The 16,519-nt window shown below is 50.5% G+C and overlaps 1 protein-coding gene across 1 annotated transcript in view; it reads right to left on the bottom strand.

Annotated features, from left to right (window-relative positions):
* The window catches only part of ADCY5 (adenylate cyclase 5), a 166,349-nt gene that overhangs the window by 18,449 nt on the left and 131,381 nt on the right, over positions 1-16,519 (bottom strand). Inside the window, exons 12-15 of the mRNA XM_030942126.1 lie at positions 13,986-14,073; positions 4,002-4,118; positions 3,064-3,228; positions 136-311 (exon numbers count right to left, since the gene is read on the bottom strand). Of these exons, the coding sequence (XP_030797986.1) occupies positions 136-311; positions 3,064-3,228; positions 4,002-4,118; positions 13,986-14,073 (546 nt within the window). The remainder of the gene's footprint in view (positions 1-135; positions 312-3,063; positions 3,229-4,001; positions 4,119-13,985; positions 14,074-16,519) is intronic.

The following is a 16,519-nucleotide window of genomic DNA, read 5'->3' on the forward strand; positions in this document are numbered from 1 at the left end:
GATGTCAGGGCTGGGGAGGAACAAGACACTCTCGTCACAAGTTCCCTGTGGTGCCGGAACCCTAAACCTCCTGCTCTTGCCACCTCCCTGCAATGTCCCGGGCCCCGTGGGGAGCGTGAGGAAGGTGCCCCGTACATGGCGTTGGCGGTGACCAGCAGGTCGGCATTGTCGAAGAGCGTGACACCCGGCACCTCCACGATGAGCACGTAGATGAGCTCGATGGCCAGCATGAGCGCCAGCTTCCCGATGCAGTTGATCTGCAGGAACACGGAGCAGGCCAGCAGGCTGAGCAGCACGCTGTAGGTGAAGTACTGCGGGCAGAGGGCACTGGCATCAGCTCCCCAGGCCCTGCCCTTCCCCTGGCCCCGTGCATCTTCCAGTCTGAGCTGGCTCAAGTGAGGCCTGGGCTGGGCATGTTTCTGCTGATGTAAATTTCCCAACAGGTGTGATGGAAGGCGAAGGGCCCTGGTTAGGAACCAGGAGATGGGCTCCAGCTGGAGTCTGGCCATTGCCTGCAGGACAGCCCCACATTACAGCTACGCTGCAGGCCCAGGCTGCCCTGGGTTTCAGCCGTGATCCAGGCTGGGCTTTGTGTGCCTCGGGCTGTGTGCTCAGCCCCTCTGAGCCTCAGTGTCCCCTCTGCAAGACTTCCTATCTCACGGCTTGCTGTGATGCACACAAGCAAGGAAGCCCTCGCTGCACTGTCCGGCACCCTCAATAACCGTGGGGAGCCCCTCATCTGCAGCTTTGAACTACAAAGCTCCAAAAGCTGAATGTGTTTTCATGACTCCTGTAAGGGCCACGCCTGAACGGAGCTGCTCTGGTGACAAAAGCTGACCTCACTGCTGGGACGCTAGTTATCTTTATCCTGTCTCCTGTGACACGCAGACATGCTGCTACTGTGCAAATATGACCACTTCATGATCAGACTCCACTGGGGGCGGGAGGCAACCTTTTAAAATCTGAAAAATTCTGAAGTCCAAAATATATGGGGCCCCAAAGGTTTCAGAGGAGGGATCATGCCCTGTGCTGTTCCCTCTGGGGAAGCCCCTTCTGGTCTCTGAGCCTCCGTTTCCTTCTTAGACAACTGAGGGGCTGAACCAGATCATCTTGGAGGTCCCCATCTGCTGCTGTCCCTTGATGCACATCAGCATCGGTTATTGTTGTTATTATTTTTAATTTAATAAAAATTACTGTTTCTGAGTCAGGCCTCCAGACATTTAGTCTTCGCACACAGCCTCGGCCCTGGGCTGCAGCAGCCCCCAGGGCAGACCCTCAGCTCCCCAGGCCTTCCGGAGCCAAGGAAAGACTGCCGAGGGCCCCTGGGTGATTAGATTGTTGGGGGAAGCCTCCCACCACTGGGAACAGGAGCAGAAGAGGGAATGAGGAGGGCATGCCTAGAGGAGTAAGCTCAGAGCCCCAGAGCCCCAGGCTTTGAGAGGAGGGATGGGAGCTCCAAGAGCCAGCCTGGATTCCCATTCAGACCCTGGCCCAGACAACCAGGAGGCCAACATTGGATGCTGGGGACCCCCCCAGGGCCTGGTCTGTAAGGAGTTGCTGAATCAGGAGAAAGCTTTGAGGAGGGTGGTCAGCTGGTGGGGGCTGAAGGCTGGCACCAAGCCTCTCCCACAAATGAGGAGCCAGAATCTGCCCACTGCCACCCTCTCCCCCCGGCCTTAGCCACACCAGGGGAACCACCATCAAGGGGCAAGTACGAGACTGAAAATAGCCTCTGCTCCTCACAAACAGCCCTCAGAAAGCTGAAGTGCTCCTGTGGGCTCTCAGCCAGATGTGAGAGGCAGCAGAGGCTAGGGAGGCTAGGGAGGTGAGGCTGGGGAGGGGAGGCTAGGAAGGGGAGGCTGGGTGCAACATGGCTGCCTGGAAGAGACAGAGAGCTTGCCACCAGCCCAGGGGCGGGGCGGGGCGGGGCGGGGCAGGGGTGGGGCTACACCTGCCTGGGTGAGCTGGGGCCAACCCCTGCTCCTCCCTGGGCCTTCTCTGCCCTATCTGTACAACTGAGAGCCAGATCCCAGGCTGGGAGGGAAGCCCACACTGGCAGCCCACAGCACCCCTCAGCTGCAGTCACAGGCCCTTTGGGAGTTGGATGAAAACATGAACCTTCTCCCCAGAAAAAGGCAAACTGCCCCCATCTTACTGGCTTCATGTGTGCACCCATAGGGAGCTGGGGATGTGAGAAGGGGGAGGCTGGAAACCTGGCCCAACTGCTGACTAGCGAACTGCTCCCTGTCAAATGCAGCACCGTGAACGAAGCACCTTGCACGCCACAGGTGCTTAATACATGCTGCTCTCCGAATAAGGATACGTGGCACTATTTTTAAACCCAAATGCCTATAGGCACAAAATTTCTTTTTGAGGTGATAAAAGTATTCTAAAATTAGATGATGATGATGGTTGTACACATTGGTGAACACATGAAAAGCTACTGAACCGTGCACTTTGAACGGGTGAGATTTATAGTAGTGCTGGTTTGGGATTGGGTTCCTTTGCTCCCCTCTCTCCTCTTTGACCCTAACAGCTGGGGCTTAGGTGGGTTCTCCTGAGGTGGGGTAGGGTCTGCTAGAGAAGTGGAGGGTCCAGAAAGTTTTGCCCTCGGATCAGGAGCACGAACTCTGTCTGGAGCCGGACAAGTTGAATAAGAGCTCCAGCTCTGTTGAGTCCTGGCTGTGTGACCTGGGGTAAATTACTTAGCCTCTCTGTGTCTCAGGTTCTTCGCCTCTACAAAGGAGATAATATAACACTTATGTCATAGGCTGTTGGAAGGATTTCATTAGTAAGTGTGTATAGAGCCCTTAGCCACAGTCCCTGGTAAGCACTATAGAAACAACAGCTACACCATTGTCATCATCATCGTCATACAGAGGAGGCTCCCCTTGTTCCCAGTGTCTGGCACGTAGGAGTGAGAGATATTGGGGTAAGCGGGTCTCTAGAAGACAGTAAGCTGGTGAGACCCTGTCCTTCAGACTGTCCTGAGCAGCTGAGGGGACAGTGGGGGAGGGCAAGGGAATCTTCACCACTCCCTTCCAGCCCTTGCACACCCAGTACCTCGGGGAAGTTGCAGTTGGGCCAGGGGCTGCCACAGAAGCCCTGCTCATCACCCAGGCTGTAGTTGACGGCCGACTCTGCCACGTGACATGCGTTGACCTGGCTTGCGCTGATGTTGTGCTCCAGTGCCAAGCAGCCCAGCAGGTCCTTGGAGTTGCATGTGAACTGGGGGCAGGGAGGAGGGTGGTGAGGGCAGGGTAAGCTGCTGGGGGACAGGTAGGGCAAGCCCAGCTGCAGGCTCCCACCCGTCCTCCACCTCAGGTGCAGTATGACACTGATGGGGACAAAATCTGAAAGAGGCTGAGGAACGGGCAAGGTTTGCCCAGCTGCCCTGGCTGGAGGGGGTGTGGCTGGCGTGCCCTGCCAAGGAGGGGCACTTAAACATGCCTTGGGGACATTCCCTAAACTCTTCCTGGCCCCACCAGGCTTGAGAATGAAGAGCTAAGAACTTCACTTAGTGGGAGAGTACCAAGCATAGTGGCTCATGCCTGTAATCCCAGCATTTTGAGAGGCCAAGGCCAGCGGATCACTTGAGCCCAGGAGTTTGAGACCAGTCTGGCAACCAGCCTGGCAACATGGGGAAACCCCATCTCTAAAAAAAAAAAAAAAAATTAGCTGGGCATGGTGGTGGTGCACACCTGTAGTCTCAGCTACTTGGGAGGCTGAGGCAGGAGAATGGCATAAACCCAGGAGGCAGAGCTTGCAGTGAGCTGAGATCCGGCCACTGCACCCCAGCCTGGGTGACAGAGCAAGACTCTGTCTCAAAAAAAAAAAAAAAAAAAGAATCCATGTGAGGCACATTGAGTCAAAGCTTATCCCAGACCCAGGAGCGACACAAATAAGAAAGTCTCTCCTAGCCCTGCCGGGCGGGTACGTGGCTCCAATGGGTTTGATCCAGTGGGGCTGTGGAGGTGCTGGGAGATCGTGCAGCCACCCACCATGTTGACAAAAGCCGCCAGGAACACCAGGGTGATGGTGAACACCCCAACTAGGGTGCTGTTCATCTTGGACCGCACGATCTTCCTGGAGAGAGTCTGCAGCGGGGAGGGGAAGAGCTAGGGTGGGGGTGGGGGGTAGAGAGGGAGGGAGGGAGAGACGGAATAGCATTCAGCAAGGACTCCACAAATGGCCCTGGGAGTGTAGTGGACCTACCTGTGTCTCTCCCCAGCATGACCCCCGGGCCTTCCTGGTGGCCCTCCCAGCCTGCAAGTCTCCAACCTTGAACTGCTGCAACATTGCTTCCAGGTCAACGGCAGGGCAGATTCTGCAGCTGACCAGGAGCGGGACTACGTGGGGAACCCAGGTGAGAGAGGCAGGATGAGAGGAAAGATGGTATCTTGACCCAACAGAGAAATCAATAAAAAAGCACATTGACCTGCTGTGTGCCATCAGGGAGGGGCGGTGGGTGGCAGCTGAGGAGTCGTGGAGGGCTCAGAATGTTCCCCGGAAGGTTGAGAAGGCTTCTGGGAGGGAGTGGGCAGTGGTAGGTTTAAGGATTTGGAGAGGATTAGGCCTCACTCAGGAGGAGGAACTGAGCAGCGAGGAGCAGGAGGGAGGTGGATGTGGCCCTGAGCACGGAGTGAGCTCTGTCCTTAGCACAAAGCTCCATGGACCTGCCATTTTCCTCACCCTCTCCTCCTCTGTATTCTTCCACTAGACAAACCATGTCTACTCAAAGACCCCCTGCAGCTTTGGTAATTAAATGATTGGGCTCCTAAGTCCCATTTCTGCCACCAAATCTGATGCAGCTGGCCTTGTAAATGATGTCCCCCTCATCTCCCATGCAACCTAGGCTGGAAAAAGAATCTGATGGACAGAGAAGCAAAACAGTGGATCCATGATGCCCCACCCCTACCTGCCCCAACCCTTCCTGCTGAGGTCTATCTGCTACAGACATGCTAGGTGTCCATAAAACCCCCAAGGGCAGACAGGGTGGTTGAAAAAGCACTGAACCAGGAGTCGGGAAGCCTGGACTTGGCTTGGTTTTTCCTTTGTGTTCCTGAGCAAGCCACATCCCATCTCTGAAGTCTCCTATTTGTAGGGCTCTTAGGACCTTTGGGCACCCCCAGCTTTTGTGGTGAGTGAAGCAGGCAAAGGTCTCTACCCCAATCATGGGCCGTGAGCATCCCTGAAAATTCCTGCTGAAAGTGCCAGACCACAAGGCTTCTCCTCCATCTCCTGATACTGAGAGTGTCTGTAGTTGGCCACGCTGACAGCTAAATAGGTCATAGGGCCATAGCATGACCACCATGTGACCACTTACTCCCAGTGGGGAGGGGAACTAGCTTGTGTGCTACAGTATTTGCTGCCAACCCAAAAAAGTGTCGGGCCCTTGGTCCAGTGTTGAAGCTTCAGCTGCAACCCAAACCCACTACATGTGCAGCATCCATGAGGGCCCATCACATGGGACTTCAGTGGCAAAGGGACTTCCAACACAAATATACTCATGCTGCTGACTGTAACATGAGTAATAAAGTTTTTGTCTCTGACCCAGGAGTCTCGTGTCTTCTGCCAGCCTCTACGAAACAGCAACAAGCAAACTCATTAGCTTGTAAGTAGGGTAAAATCACACCTTAGACCCTTCAGCATTCTAGACAAAAAGTCAGGTCCCTGCTCACCCCCAGGTCTTGGGCTTGGGGCTGGCTGTGTGCATAGGGAAAGTGTATATCTTTCTGACCCCAGAATCCTCCTCCACCCTTCCAGCAAAGCCATTTCCTATCAGCAGAGGGAAAGAGGGGACCACAAAGACGGACAGATCACAGGAAGAACTGCTGCCATGGCAGAGGACTGGCAGTCTCGCACAGGCTACAGGCTGAAAGATGAAGGCCTGGGACTCCATCTCCCCAGCAGGAGAGCCTCCCAGGTATGCTCCTATACCACCAAGCCTGTGGCACATGTTCTGAGCAAACACTGGGATAATGAAGGAGACCCTCTGGGATAATAAAAGAGACCCTCTGACCAAACCGTCTTATGTGGTAGAAGGAAAGTTAAGTGTGATCTGAAGAGCATAAGCTTGTATTAAAATCTTGCTTAATAGACATAGAAATGAATCAAATAGATTGAGGGTCCAGAAACAAATCCTTCCATTTATGGCCCAATGATTTTGACAAGCGTTCCAAGACAATGGTGAAAGGGCAGTCTTTTCAACAAATGGTGCTGGGACACATGGATATCCACAGGCAAAAAAATGAAGTTGGGTCCCTACTGCACCCTGTACAAAAATTAACTCAAAATGGACCAGAAAACTTAAATGTAAAAGCCAAAACTACAGAACTCTTACGGGAAAACAGACAAGTAGATCTTTGTGACTTTGGATCAGGCAACAGTTTCTTAGAGGTGACACCAAAAGCACCAATCAAAAAAGAAAAAATACATAAATTGGACTTTATCAAAATTAATTATTTTTGTCCTTCAACTAACACCATCAGGAAAGTTAAAAAAAAAAAAAAAAAGTATTGGTGAGGATGCAGAGAAGCTGGAATCCTTGTGCATTGCTGGTGGGAATGTAAAATGAGGCAGCCACTGAGGAAAACAGTAGGGCAGCTCCTCAAAAACTCAAGCATAGAATTATTCTTATGATCCAGTAATTCCACTTCTGGGTATATGCCCCAAAGAATTTGAAACAGGGACTTGTACAGATACTTGTACACCCTTGTTCACAGCTGTATTCTTCCTAATAGCCTGAAAGTGGAAACAATTTAATCGTCCATCAATTGATGAATAAACAAAATGTGATATATCCATACACAGGAATATTTTTCAGGCATAAAGAGAGTAAAGTGCTGTTACATGCTGCAATATGGACGAGCCTTAAAACTAACATGCTCAGTGCATGAAACCAGTCTCACAAGGCCACGTGAGATGCCCTTTATGTGAGATGTCCAGAACACGCGAATGATAGAGACAAAGTAGATGAGTGGTTGTCGAGGGCTGTGGTGATCAGGGAGGGAGGAGTGACTGCTAATGGGTCTGGGGGTTTCTTCTGGGGATGACAACAACATTCTGGAATCAGCATCAATAGTTGAATAACTTTGTGAATACACTAAAAACTCGTGTATTAAAAGTTCATTCACCTGTATAAAGGTGAATTTTATGGTATGCAAATTATGTCTCAATGAAGCTCTTATTTTAAAAAATCTTGCTCAGCCTCTTACTGGCTGTGTGATCCTACACTCTGAACTTCAGTCTCCTTACTGGGAAATTGGGAATAGCTCTCTCCCAGAGTGGCTATCAAGACTTAGCAAAGTGATGCATTTGAAAGTGCTCTGTAAGCTGTTAAATGCAACAGAAAAGTTAGTTAATGTTTGCATTTTAAAGAGCTATATCGCCAATAAGAATGAAAGTCCTTATTTCCCATTTAAAGGAATTTTTGGTTTCACAGCTGGGTAAAGTGTTTTGGCACTAGCATGCGGATCTTACTCTGAAATGGTATGACAGATGGTTTCAAATCGTTGGCTGCTGAAAATTTTGTCATTCTATCTCCATCCCCTTCCCCCAACCCCACCCCAACTCCTATTTGCCCTATGTTGTTTAAACTGCTCAGTTCTGATCACCCCATCCACTGATTGAGAGGCTTCCTTCATCATTTTGCAACCACCAATGTAATGACTGATAGAGGCAAAGGTTACTAATACATGCTAAAACTTTCTTAATAAAAGGTGGTCGGGCAATAGGGTATGCACATTAGCTTCCTGGTGAATATGGGACCAGGAGCCCCACCAGGACCATCCAGAGGCCAGGAGAAGAACTGTAGGCTTAAAAAAAATATCAATGTTAGATGTGGCTCTACCAGCTAATGAATGACTGAATGTGCACTGGTTTGCTTGCTACAAGTCAACTTCCCTCCACACTCTTTTTTTTTTTTTTTTTTTTTTTTTTGAGACGGAGTCTCCCTCTGTTGCCCAGGCTGGAGTGCAGTGGCACAATCTCTGCTCACTGCAAGCTCCGCCTCCCGGGTTCACGCCATTCTCCCGCCTCAGCCTCCAGAGTGGCTGGGACCACAGGCGCCCGCCAACACGCCCGGCTAATTTTGTTTTTGTATTTTTAGTAGAGACAGGGTTTCACCGTGTTAGCCAGGTGAAACCAGGATGGTCGCAGTCTCCTGATCTCGTGATCCACCCACCTTAGACTCCCAAAGTGCTGGGATTTACAGGCGTGAGCCACCGCACCCGGTCACCCTCTACACTCTTTAAAAAGACTTTCTCTTGACTTTAAAACCTTAGTAGGAACTCAGGAATTGCTGCTTTTTTGAAGTCTCCAGAAGATTTGACATCCTGTCTTGATAACAGTTTATAGAGTGTCTCATTTCCTATAATTAGAGAGTTCATCTATATGTCAACCCTAAATCCAGATTTTACCTCAGTGTGGATCTTAAAACTCTTGGCTGGGTGCGGTGGCTCATGCCTGTAATCCCAGCACTTTGGGAGGCTGAGGAGGGTGGATCACAAGGTCGGGAGATCGAGGGCATCCTGGCTAACACGGTGAAACCCCGTCTCTACTAAAAATACAAAAAATTAGCCAGGCATTGTGGCAGGCGCCTGTAGTCTCAGCTACTTGAGAAACTGAGGCAGAAGAATGGCATGAACCCGGGAGGTGGAGCTGGCAGTGAGCCGAGATCATGCCATTGCACTCCAGCCTGGGCAACAGAGCAAGACTCCGTCTCAAAAACAACAACAACAACAACAACAACAACAAAACTCTTTGCCAGGGGCAGAGTCTCTTCCCAGGGCTACACCACAAATGCAGTCAGATTGTGGAGAGGATTTTCTAGCAGGATGACTGTCTGTACCAGCCAATCACTTAATGCCTGCTCACAATCAGAGCCCAGAAAAAGAACTGTGTTCAAAAAATAAGTTCAGAACCAGTACATTCCCAATCTGATTAATTCAAATCAATTCAACATGAAAAACAGGAGTGGGAACATAGTTAATAAACTGTGATTGGGGTAAGGAACAGTTTGATCCTGGCCTCTTTGAATGTCTCCAGGCACGCTGAAGACCTCCCTGGGCCCCTGTCTGTGATGCGGGGCCAGGGTATTGCAAAGATAAAAGGAGGGGATGAAATTGGATGGCAAAAAAGTTTAAGAATACAGCCTCTTTGACAAGGAGCTAATAAAAGAAGCAGTAGCTCCTACTTCAGAAAAAGAAAAAAAAGGTAAGAAAACCACAGAGGTCAAACCTGGCAGTCTGTAGAAGGGGTCCACCCGGTGCTCTCATCATTTGGCCTTTCAGGAGTCGACTGGACATATTAGCAGAGGCAGTGTCCTGGAGGGGAGGCTCATGGGCTCTGAATTAAAAGCCACCTGGTTTTAAATCCTAGCAATAACCACTTCCTAACTATAGGATCTAGAAAAGGCTGTCTAACCTCTCTGGGCTTCCGTTTCCTCATCTGCAAAGTAGATTCAATAAAAGCCACCTTTGAGGCTCAGGAAACACAGCTCAAAGTAGCATAGCTTGGATGTGGATCCTGGACTGTCCTGTCTTGAAAAACACAGGGGGAACCTACAATATGCCTCCTGGAACGAAGACCTCTCCATCTCCTAAATGAATGATGTGTATGATGAGATGTGAATGGTGAGAGGAATGTGCCCCCCTGAGCATGCAGGCGGAAAGGTGAACATGGGAATCCTAAAATCCTCACAGGATGGAAGGCACCTAGGAGGGGAGGGGTACTGGTTGCACGGTTAGACCCTATTTTAGAAATTGTGTACCAGGACTTGAGTTGGAGTGGTAGAAAGGAGAACCAGCAAGGTGGGCTTAGCTACACACAGGCTGCAGGGAGAGGAGAAGAGGCTCTGTCGGTGACTGCAGAGCAGACAGGGCCCACAGGAGGCTCTGGTCACAGATCCCAGGTGCTCATTCGATCAGGTCCAGGGGATCAGTACAAGGTAGACCAAGAGCAAGCCATCAGGCTGGGGGATAAGAGAGATTCACACACACACACACACACACACACACACACACACAGAGACACACACACAGACACACACACACACAGAGCTACGCAGCTGAGTTCCCCCATAGGGCCCATCTGTACCTAAGTATTTGGAGCTGGCTAAAGAGGGAAGGGGCTGCACTTAGGAGCCGTGAGCAAACTCCCTATCCCTGGAGGTGATCAAGCAAAGCAGAGGCTGGCGCACCCCTCGCAGGGTTATCACTGGGAAATCCAGCCTCAGGTGGGTGGCTGGGCTCTCTCACTGCATGGGCCCCTTCCAACCTGAGATCCTCTGAGTTGTGGACAACGTGTGATGGTGAGCAGGGCTTTAACATGGTTTTCTCTAGGAAAAGCAGTTCTGGGGCCCAGGTCAGCACAGATGCCAAGGGAAGGAGCGGGGGTTCGTGCAGATGTGCAGACTTGCCCTCTAAGACAGCATCTCCAGAAGGAAGCACTCAGGGGGACGGTCCCTAAGGCAAGACATCTGAGGGGCAGCGGGGGCTCTGCAAGGCAGCTGAGGCTCAGGAGTGAAACCAGGACTTGAGGACACGATGAAGACCAAGGCACCAAGTTAGCCCCGCTGAGAAATCCAGGGGAGTGTGTGAGCTGCACTGAGCTGTGTCTGGAACAGACTGAATAGGCCCAAGATAAAAAGGCCACCAGAGCACTTAGTAAGAAGGCAAAACCCAGAAAGGACCAGGGAAAACTGCTCCCCGACAGCCAGAGAAGACAACTCACTCAGCCGACACTTTCTCATATTTCTGTCTTTGAAAAGGTTAAAATATGGACAGTTTAAGGAAGTCAGTCCATGTTGTTCTGGGAAAATTGAAAAGTAAATGAAATAGAGAAAGAGACTGACACTACCTGGCTTGGGGGTAATTTGGGAACTGTCGTATCTCTTTGCAAAGCCACTCCCTGTGACTTCTGAGAGACTGAGAAAATGAGAAAAAGTTTCTGAGTTCTGGTAAAACCACAAATGTTTTTCAAAAAGAAAACAGAAGAACCCTAAACACTGCAGGCTAGTCAGCTTCGTGTCAGCACCTGCAAAGGTGAGAAAATGAACTTCATTGGTCAACCCACTGCAGTGAGTGTGCCACAGTGCTCAGTGACAGGCTGACATCTGCATCAGGGAAGAAGGGGTACTGCTCCCCGCCATGCACATGGCAGGAGGTACAGCCAGGTAGAATCTCCTTTCATGTCTTCACATGCAAGCTGTTTAACCCACAACACGAAAGAGGGAAGAAGAATTCAATGGAAAGAAGTTCATATTACAAACGACTTTTCAAATTGGGCTCTGCGTTCCAGAAAGTGGATAAACCCTGAGAAAATGGCTAATCAGGCCACGAGAGAAGGAGGCGGCAAGGATAGGAGCTGAGGGTGGGTGCTGGAGTCTATTTAATGGGTCGACCTCCAGCCCAGAGCGGCAGGTTCCAGGCTTCATAAGCCACTAAAATTCTTTAATGAAGCCTTCTATCTGTAAGATGGAAAAAGCAGGCTACCTAGCTGGATGGTATGGGACTGGGGGGACAGTGTTTGTGTAGCCTGGGGATGGAGGGTGAGTATTCCATCTACCAGCCCCCTCCCCCACCCCAAGGAAACCGAGGCCTCCACAGAACAGAGGCAGCAAAAATCACTGGGCTAGATAAAAGAACGGAGAACATGCTCAGTGAATTTCGCATTGATAACAAAATAGGCGAATTCAACAATACCAAAGAAGGCAGGGATGATTTTCATAACTCATCTTGAACTGTGGGGAAAAAAAACTCATGAGACCAACAATGGCCAGTGAAGGTGGCTGCAGGCAGGAAAATGGGTCCATCCTTCCCCTCCTCCACAACTGACTGCAAATCAGGAAACTCAAACGGAATGAAATCAGTAGCGCTCAGGTTCACCTAAGCCCCTAACAGAAAAGGAAGGAAATTTAGGTTCAAGCTTAAAAAATGGCAGACTATGCACAGCTTTGATTCTGATTTGAATGGGCTAATTAAGTGCCTGAAACAAACAAAGAATGACTTTGCCTCAGGCTCCTTACTTAAAAAGAAATGTTCTCGTTGAGGCTCAGCAAAAGAGCTTTGAACTATGGTGTACTTCTTTTGTAGGTGGTTGTGACTTTTCACTGTGGCAATATTTACACAACATAGAATCTGCCATTTTAACCATTTCTAAGTGTACCATTCAGTGGCATTAACCACACTCATGTTGTGCGACCAATATTGCTATCAATTTCCAAAACCCTCTCATCACCCCAAACAGAAGCTCTGAACCCATTAAGCAATAATGCCCGATCTCCCTCCTGCCAGCCACTGGGAATCTCTAGTCTGCTTTCTGTGTCTATGAATTTGCCTGTTCTAGGCATTTCATATAAATGGAATCAGATGATACATGTGACCTTTTGTGTCTGGCTTCTTTCACTCACTGTCAGGTTTTCAAGGTCCTTCTATGTGGCAGCATGGAACGGCGCTGCATTCCTCTTTGTGGTGGAATAACATTCCACTGCAGTATACACGAACTTTGTTTATCTATTCATCTGCTCATGGATGCTTGGGTTGTTTCCACTTTGTGGCTATTGAGAAAATACGGTGTCCTTTCATAGCCACGGGATGAAGAAGTGGAACTGACCACTCTGGATAAAGCAGGCTAGGGGGGCCTTGACAACCGCAAGACCAAAAGGCAGGAGTGGCTGAACATGGGGCAGGAGGGAGGTTGTGGCCTTGAGGAAGGAGGGTCAGTGAAGAGGCAGGGAACCAGCTAACGTTAAGCCCTACGATGCAGCCTATCAGATGCTATAATACTAGCAACTGACGGAGCACGCGGCTCAGCATGGCGTGCTTCTCAGACGTGCCCGATGGCTCTGGCTGACCCTGCCCTCTCTGGCTGTCCACCTCTGCACCTGGCAGGGGAGGTGAACCACAGCAGGTGATTCCTAAGGTCCCTTCCAATTCTGACAATCAGTCTAACAAGACCTTGACCACGATGTGACTATACAGTTAATAGACTAATAATGGCCCTCTCTGGAGGGTGGAGAGAGAAAGGGGACTTTGGAGGGGATGAAGGTCCAATTCCTCCAGAAGGAAGACGTGGTGCTCACTGCAGAAGAGGGAGTTATGGCAAGGCTGCACCTTAGTGCCCCACTGCCCACCCTAGAGGCTTAGCTCCCAGTGAGTGTCAGGGAGGAGTCAGAGAGGCTCAGCAGATGTGGGAGAGGCACAGATCTGCCCCAGGGATGAGTGCTTCCTGGGGGCCAGCCTGGTGCGTCAGGGAATTCTGAAACCACTGGTGAAGAAACTGAGGGAAAGGCCTGATGGGCACGGCAAACAGGAACATAAGTGGTTTCTACCACAGACCAGAATGACCCGGAGCCAGGTCACATTGAGGGACACAGCCTGGACAGGGGACACAGCACGCCTAAGAGATATGGGAGAAAAACTCAGAACAAGAGCCACATTTCTGCCGCCAACACCAGCCGGCTGTGTGGCCCGCGTGGAAATACCGAATCACTCTAGGGCCACACTCCTCATCTACATGCTGGGTGGCTCAAGACCTATAATCTCTGAGGTCCCCTCCAGGCAAAATTCCAGAGCACATGGGAGCACCAAAGTGCATGTCGAGGGAGACCTCCCCCACGCCCATTGTCTCAGCAAATATTCACTGGGCACTGCTCTGTGCCAGGCTTGGTGCTAGGCGTCCTTCCTTCCTTGTGCATAACATGAACAGGCGCAGCAGCCACAGCATCTTCTGGTTGCAGAGATTTGCCAAGGGCAAGTTAAAGCAGCCAGTGAAGAACAGGTTCCCGCTGACCATTTGCCCACCTCCAGGCGAGCTTGCTGCCAATGCCAATGGAGAGGTGTGGCTGGCATCAGGCACTCTCCCACCCCTGCCAAGCACAATACTCGGGCCCCTTCACATTTCAGGCCCCTGTGTAGGGCCCCTACCAGGGCTGAGACAAGCGGGAAGAAGGTGGTTGCAACCCAGCTGTCAGCTACACTCACCTTTACGCAGGAGTAGATCACAGACACAAACACCACCAAGGTCAGCAGCAGGGAACAGGTCAGGTAGAAGCTGAGCATGAATACGGAGCTGGAGGGAGAGAGGAGGGGAGGGAGAAGCCAGGCTCAGGTGGCAGGGCTGCACCTTCTGGGGGGCCTGCCTGACAAGCAGGCCACAGGTCCCCCGTGCCCATCCTCACAGCTTCAGAGGGCCTGGGCTCTGAAATCCGGAGAGGGAACCTCAAGTTGCTCCATCTCCCCTAATCCACTGCCCAGCCTTTTGCACTGACTGCCTGAGCAGGGCTTACACAGCCTTGCAGGTGGATTCTGGAGCCCTCCCCATAAGGGTATGGTTCCCTCCCCTTCCGGTGGGGACAGCAGCCCACAGGAAGCTGAATGGAGAACCGGTGACACCTGATAGGTATTTTGCCTAGTTCTCAGCTATTCACTCATGTGCTTCATTTAGCTTGGAAGAACCACCTGGTTATTCCCTCCAAGTCGTCACTCACGGCTCCATAAACAACTGTGAAGGCTGAAAACTGATTGGATCAGTGGCCTTCATTTCTAGAAATGCCTTTGTCAGCAGCACAGCCAGTCACTCTTTGAGAAACAGGGGTGACTGTCTCTTTAGAAGGGCAGAATCTCTAAGCCCCACCCCCTTTCCACTGCCAGGTCCCAAAACAAGTCTGTGGGACTGCCACGTCCCATAGTTTTTGCTCCTCTATTCCTAGCCAGTTCAACAAGAAAAATGCAAGGATTTCCCTCTGCCCCTCCTTTCAGATGCAGATCACAGGTGACCTTCAGAGCCACCGCGGGTGGCCACCCTCAGACAAAAGTGTAAGTGTAAGTGACTTTCCATCCGGAACTTCCCATTGGCCCTCCTGGGGCAAGGGCTGGCCTGGAGACAACATACCCCACCATAGCACCAGGTGGCTGTTCAAGGGAGGAAGAGTGGCCTGAAGATGCCAGGTGTTGTTATGGGGTTAAAAGCCAGTGGGGGGCGTGAGAGGCAGGTGAACACCTCTAGGGAGGATTCAAACAGCATCTTTGTTCCAGGCCTCCACAGAAGCCAGCACTTAGCTGTCTTCAACAAATGGAACAAGAGAAACGAATTCTCTTCAGAGGAAAAGAAAGACCTTTAGAGTGGCTTTCCTAGAGAGGAGGTGGCTAGAGAATGACCTCTGCCAATGTCTAAGCCACTTGGAGGGAATGAAGCTGTTGCAGGCAGGGCAGGTAACTGAGATGACCCAGCCCTCAAGCCGCTGCAGAGAAGGAAAAGCAGCAAAGAGGCAGGACTATGCACTCAAGCTACAGGGACTGTCAGTTGCAACGGGATTATAAACCAGATTGCTTTTTTTTTTGAGACAGAGTCTCACTTTGTTGCCCAGGCCGGAGTGCAGTGGTGTGATCTCGGCTCACTGCAACCTCTGCCTCCCAGGTTCAAGTGATTCTCCCACCTCAGCCTACTGAGTAGCTGGGATTACAGGTGTGCACCACCACACCTGGCTGATTTTTTGCATTTCCACTGTGTTGGCCAGGCTGGTCTTGAACTCCTGGCCTCAAGTGATCCACCTCCCTTGGCCTCCCAAAGTGCTGGGATTACAGACATGAGCCACTGTGCCCAGCCTCCAGATTGCTTCTTGATACTTGTGGGTCCACATCAGTACAGAAAGATGGGGTTTTATGCCAACAAGGACCCCAGCTCTGCACAGCCTCAGTGCAGGGGTCAACCAGGGTGGAGCTGGCTGCCAGTGCCTGGTTTTCACCTGTGGCATCCAACAGAGTCACGGCAGATACAAATGTAAGGGAGATCTTTTCATTCTTTTAATGTTGTTAAAAATAAAATACATGTCAACATGATGTACCTCCTTCTATGGTACACGGAGAAGGACACATCATCACTTCAGTGGGAGCCTTGCCAAAATCTAATCATGAAAAAACATCAGACGCACTCAAATGGAAACTACAAATTAATTGGCCAGTAATCCTCAAAAGTGCCAAGGTCATGAAAGACAAGCAAAGACTGAGGAACTATCACAGATGGGAGGGGATGGAGGACATGAATCAACTACATGTGACGCGGGATCCTGAAAAGGCTCCGGGGACACAAGCTGGATAGTGAGGGGAAAACGACGAATTAGAATAAGGTCAGTAGATGAGTTAATAGTATCATTTTAGTGTTGATTTCCTGGTTTTGATCATTACACTACAGTTACAGAAGTTGTCAACATTCGGGGAAACTGGATGCAGGACGCACAGAATCCCTCTCGGCTACTTTTGTAACTTCTCAAATACCATTATATCAACATGAAAAACAGAAGGTACTGGCTTTGGGGACTCTTCAGATGAAGCAAGGCTTAGAAGATATAACCAAATTCAATCAGCGGATTTTGAGTAGATCCTGGCTACAAATAAAACTAAAAGTAGAAGACATTTTGGGGGACAGTTTGAGAAATTTGAATATGGACTGGGTAGTAGGTGATAGTAGGGAATTTATGCTAATTTTTTTGGTATATAAAGTATTGGGGTTAAGGAGG

Source organism: Rhinopithecus roxellana, chromosome 1 (genome assembly GCF_007565055.1).
Source record: "Rhinopithecus roxellana isolate Shanxi Qingling chromosome 1, ASM756505v1, whole genome shotgun sequence".
NCBI classification, from domain to species: Eukaryota; Metazoa; Chordata; class Mammalia; order Primates; family Cercopithecidae; genus Rhinopithecus; species Rhinopithecus roxellana.